This window comes from Tribolium madens, unplaced genomic scaffold (genome assembly GCF_015345945.1).
Source record: "Tribolium madens isolate multiple individuals breed KSU strain unplaced genomic scaffold, Tmad_KSU_1.1 Scaffold_3;HRSCAF=73;Tcas5.2_LG2, whole genome shotgun sequence".
Classification (NCBI taxonomy): domain Eukaryota; kingdom Metazoa; phylum Arthropoda; class Insecta; order Coleoptera; family Tenebrionidae; genus Tribolium; species Tribolium madens.
Window position 1 is genome coordinate 15,034,072 of NW_025401006.1, and position 6,022 is coordinate 15,040,093.

Consider the following 6,022-nt stretch of genomic DNA (forward strand, 5'->3'; position numbering starts at 1 on the left):
ATATTTGACTTTTAATGAAAAAGGATTTTTTTGTCTTTGATCATCGATATCTCAGCAACCAATAATCGCATAGAGTTTTAAACACTGTAAAAAAATACTGCAATATGTTTTTACAATTTTTTGTAAAAAACATTACTTGCAACATTGATTTAAAGAAAGGAAAAAAAGGAAATTTTTGGAAAGGTATTGCAATCTCGAGAACGATAAGAGCTAGAAACTTGAAATTTGGTACATAAGTTACTAATAGGAAGGGGACGCAGCACAAAACATTTGGTAAAAATCGGTCGCACCGTTCGGTCGCAAAGACCAAAAATCGGCCGTAAAATTATTTAGAATCATGAAATATACCTTAATAAACAGTAAAATGTAATAAAATAATAATAATAATAACTATGATCTATTTTGCTTGTAATCCGCCAATTGGCACTAACGCATTTTTTTTCTAAATAAGTAGGATAAGGAAAGTCGTGTGATGTTAATACCAGATTTTTTATAGCCTAATAATAGCTCTAAACTGTTTTCTCGGTTCGATTGATCCAAGTTTTACAAAAGTATTAAAGGAATTAAAAAATTTTTTTTTGATATTTTTGAAAATGTAAAAAATCAAAAACCAAAACTGACATTTATTTACCTTTTGTGTATCCTAATTTTACTCATTTCAAATTAATGACATTAATTAAAATTTGATACCCCCAAACTGAATTCAGCACTATATTTACAAACATACATGCAAATTTTCAAAAAAGTCATTTTTTTAAATTGTTTCTAATTTTTTTTCACATTTAAGAATAGAGTATTATTTTTCAAAACTCAACAATTTCCAGCATTTTGCAACTTTAAACATGTACTATTTTTATTGCATATGTTATTTATTGAATTTTTTCTTTTGTACTATACAAAAAATTATATTGTTTTTAAATTTTCCAAATATTAAATAACAATTAATTCAGCAAAAATCCAGAAGAAGAAAATGATTTTTTGTTTATGCACCCATAAATATGAAAAGTCGGCTCCCATGTTATTAAGCGTGAATGCACAAAGTTTCGAAATTGAGACGCGACTAATATATTAAATTTTTTCAATAAAGTGAAATGTCAAACAAAGCGAAAGACTCGACTCATGGATAAGTCTTTGGAAGTTTGCCAGAAAAAAATTAAATTAAAGCCGATTAGAAATGGCAAAACGGAAACGGATTCTTTTACAATAATACATCCGGCTAGAAAAATCACATTTTATAGCAAAGATTTGTCATACCATGCAAGAGAAAAATAAAGTCGCAAAGCGGAATTCAGCGAGGTAAAAAGTAACACGAGCCTCTGTAGTATTAGTTTTCCTCAAGGGAAAAGTATTTAGCTCACTGAGACGTTTAAAATTCCGAAGAGGGATAATAATGACTTTAAATAAATTTAACATTGCGTAAAATAACTTGAGAGAAAAATTAGTTACGTTCTAAATAATTGTTTGATAGTTTTTTTTGTCTCGAAGAGAAATTGTACTATAGTAGCATCATTAGCATATTTCTTTCTTGTTATCTCCCCACGGCCATGTTTCACTGTCACGTAAAATTTTATAAACACTAATGAGTTTCATTAGTGGTGGATTTTTAAGTGTAGCACAGGAATATTTCCTTTGGGTGGAGACAAACTCCAATAAATGCGACGAGTGAAAAACTAAAGTTACGGTTTTTAAATTTCCTTTTTCATTTGAGCTTTGCCTTCGAGCAGTCTGCAGGATAACGATCGTCCATTAGTTCATATCCACAGGGAATGCATTTGAATTCCAATTTATGCTTTTTGTCGTTTAAACAACCAAGACTAATTTTGAGACATAATTTTCTGGTTTGAATTACACAGGGCGACAAAAAAAGTCATGTCGTGTTCGTTTCAGTGAGACAAATCAAATGCACTAAAAAAAATTGTAAAGTCCACACACTTTGAACTAAATAATTTTTTTCTAATTTAAAAGAATTTAAATTGAAAAAATCATTACTCAATAACTATTAGGCCGATTTCCTTCAAATAATGGGATGGACTTGACCTTTAGAACGATATGAAATTTGAAATTGAATATTGGCAAACTTTTCTTCGAACAGTGTTCGAAGTAAATCGAAATAATCTAAGAAAAACCCTAAGAGTAATATTTTTTCATCATTAGCATCGTGTAGAGCATTTTTTTATTAGTTGTAATCCAAATTTTCAAAAGCATTCAATATCGTTAGAAAGTGATAAAAAAGCATTTGCTCAGAACATTTTCAAAATAATCCTCTAATTTCTCTCATTTTTTTCTGATTTCCTTTAATTTTCTCATAATTTCTTTTATTTTTCTTGGTCTTTTGATTTCTACACATTTCTCCTAGTTTTTCAAAATTTCCTCTGATTTCCTTTGATTTCACCTAAATTCTTTGATTTTCTCAAGATTTCTTTTAATTTACCTATTTTCTTATGATCTTCATCATGGATAAGGTTTGAGCTTATTATCTCAAAAACTTCAAAACTTTTTAATATTTCAAAAAATTTCTTAAATTTTTTGATGATTTTTGAAATTTTGTACATACCGCAATGAGAAATGGTCGTATTTAGATTTGAAAAATCCATTTTACAGCTTCAGGTTTTCAGTCTTCTACGAAATGAATGATTTTCTCATGATTTCCTCTGTATTGTCTTAATATTTTTTCTGAATTCTTTTGATTTTCTTATAACTTCTTCTTGTTTTCCTTGATTACCTCATGTATCTTTTTAATTCTTCTAATTTTTTTATGATGTTTTTCTGTTGGTTCATTCTACGATTAGCTTCAGTTATTATTGCATTCAACATCAGTAGAAAGTGATGAGAAAGCATTTCCTAAGAACATTTTCAATAAAAAGTTCAGAAAGTTAGAACAAAGTGAACAAGTTGGAATCTGAAAGGAAAGTGATTTAATTTGAAAAAGATTTGTTCTTAAATTTAAAGCTACTGCTTTAAACTTCTAGATCCTTTTTGCTCAATGATCAGTGATCATTTTTAGAGCAAAAAAACTCTTTATTTGCTTTAATTAGTACTCTTTGTTTGTTTTAAGTAAAGAAAAAGTTTTTGTTTATTCTAATTAGAACAAAGAAGATGCAATTGAGCATTTTTAAGCAAAAGAAGAGTCTTAAAACAAATACTTTTATTAAAATGCGATTTTAAGTAAGATTAACATGCATGGAGCAATGCTTGATTAGCAAACCTTAACTTCAAAAAATCATATCTTGAAAACTACTCATTATATTATTTTAAAAATTTGGATTCTTACTATTAAAAAGATGCTCTACACGATGATGACAAAGAAAAAAAATTACTCGTAGGGTTTTTCTTAGATTATTTCGATTTACTTCGCACTGCTTCAAACACTGTTCGAAGAAAAGTTTGCCAATATTCAATTTCAAATTTTATATCATTCTAAAGGGCAAGTCCATCCCTTTAGAATGGTCTTAATTGAAATCAATCGGTTTAATAGTTATTGAGTAATAATTTTTGAAATTTAAAGTATTTTAAATTCATTTAAATTAGAAAAAAGTGTGTTTAGTTTTTGAAATTTTTTTAGTGCATTTGATTTGTCTCACTGAGACGAACAAAATGATATAAAATTCGTCAAGTTGTGTTATCCCCAAATTGATCGCAAAAAAGCCAACACTATAGTTCGAGATCGTCTTAGCAAATATTTATTCTGTTGTTGAAAGAATGTTCGTTAAGGGAAAACCAACAATTCTTACCTGACTCTTGTGCCCAATCTATCAGCGATGAGACTCGTGAAGAGAAGCTAGAAAAACAGTTTTCGAAACGACCTCGAGCATCCAAACCGACCGTTTCAAAGTTTGTTTTAACACCGCACATCAACGCCGTTGCGCATGCTGATGACTCTCCTATTTGAGCATCCATGTTGTAAGTCTGCAACATGAAGATTCATTTACATTAGGGAATTGCACACGAAATGGAAAAGCGCTGATATTTTTACATAAAAGTGACGCTTTTCCGATTTTACACAACCTAATTCCAGATTTGCTTCTAATAAAAGACATTTATTAAATTTTTTCTCAAGAACGCGCGATTTCTATTACTTGAGCTTTTTTCCCCTCTTCTATAGACAACACGCCGCTAGTCCGAGCTTCATTAAAATCAACTCCAAGTTTTCCCGAGACGAAAATTCAATTTATTTGTCATCATACGATAGTGTAATAAAGTTTGAGTTTTCTCACGAGTCCTAATAAAGCAAGCAGCTTTGTGAATACTAGAAGGATTTGCATAAAGAAAAACACGAGGTAATAATTTTTGGGTGTTTTTTTAAATTCGCACATTTACGATTTGGGATGTTGTAAAACAATAGCTTAAATTTTATTGATACAGCGTTATGCTTTTAAAAGAGAAACTTTTTTGTCTTAATCTTCTTTATAAAATCGCAATAAAAAGCTTTTGGTTTTTTCCAGCGATAAACCGATTTTATTCAAGTGATGGCACTTTGATTTATTGTTTATGAGAAATGATAAAGAACAAAACATGACTTTGTTTTGCTTTTATTTGAGTCGGAAATAAATTAAAAACTTGTAGCACTTATCGGAAGCAACACAGATGGAAAATAACGCAATATTGGAGATTTTTCGAGTGTTGTCAACGAACATATTACAACCTCCAACCTTATTTATTTGCTACTCTTAAAAATAAATATCGTCGTTTGTTATCTGGAAAAATTGCCATTTCCAAGTCTGGAAATGTTTTAACAATTTGTATTTGCCCGCCAATTAACTTAATTTAATAATTCGGAGATGCAAATGAAATTTCAAGAAAATGCGGAAAAAATCCTCGATATTTGGGTCAAGAGAAAGAAATTTATAGTCTTAGATATGGAACGATTTTATCTAAAATGGTCGCTTTTAACATGGGTGCATCCATTGAAATTTTTTAATGGATGCTTAAGGTAAAAAAATAATAGTAATAAGTCCTCTTTTTAATAACGTTGCATTTTTTAAAATCAGTTTTAGCGTCAGTTTTTCCCCTTCGAAAAAATTTATCAAATTCATCGTTTACCTATGTTATTCTATTTTGGTTTTCCATTTTTCAAATTAATTCAAAATTAAACTTTTTAGTGAAAAAATCCTTGAAAAAAAGATTTTTTATCATCCCAAAACTTTAAAAGGACAAAACATTTTAAATAAGCCTTTTACTATTCCAAAAAATTTAGAAAATAAAAAAATTTCTTAAATTTAATTGATGATTTTTACAACTCATTACAACAACGTAATCCTAAGAAATAGCACAAGACAAATTTTTTTTTTTTATTCACGAACTAATTAAATCAATACATGAACCATATGGCTTGTTTATTCAGCTTTAATTAGCTTTTTTATGTTTTTTTACGTCAATTTGTTGCTGAGATATTTGACTTTTAATGAAAAAGGATTTTTTCGTCTTTGATTATCGATATCTCAGCAACCAATAACCGCACAGAGAATGTAAGGACTGTTTCAAAAACTGTAAAAAAATCTGCAATATGTTTTTACAATTTTTTGTAAAAAACATTACTTGCAACATTGATTTAAAGAAAAGAAAAAAAAAAAGGAAATTTTTGGAAAGGAATAGCATATCTCGAGAACGATGGTCGTATTTAGATTTAAAAAATCTATTTTAAAGCTTCAAGTTGCCAGTCTTGAAATCTTTTGGCAAAAAAATTTCTTAGTTACAGTTATTAACGTAATCCTAAGAATTAGTGCTAGAAAAAAATGGTGTTTTTTTTTGGTCCACGGACTTTTTTTTTAATTAGAGGAAAATTGAAGAAACTAGGAGAAATTTGTGGAAATCAAAAGACCAAGACAAATAAAAAAAAATAAAAGAAATCATGAGAAAATTAAAAGAAATCAGAAAAAATCAGGAGAAATTAGAGGAAATCACAGAAAATCAGAAAAAATAAAACGAAATCAGAGAAAATTATTAGGAAAGAAAAAAAACACCAAATGAAGAGAAATCTTGAAATCATCAGAAAAACATCATAAAAAATCAGAAGAATTTAGGA

General features: G+C 28.6%; 1 protein-coding gene across 1 annotated transcript in view; it reads right to left on the reverse strand.

Moving 5' to 3' along the window:
• LOC123007274 (alkaline phosphatase-like) overlaps nucleotides 1-6,022 on the reverse strand; it is a 44,366-nt gene that overhangs the window by 17,153 nt on the left and 21,191 nt on the right. The window contains exon 4 of the mRNA XM_044402478.1: nucleotides 3,732-3,906. Coding sequence (XP_044258413.1) covers nucleotides 3,732-3,906 — 175 coding nt within the window. The remainder of the gene's footprint in view (nucleotides 1-3,731; nucleotides 3,907-6,022) is intronic.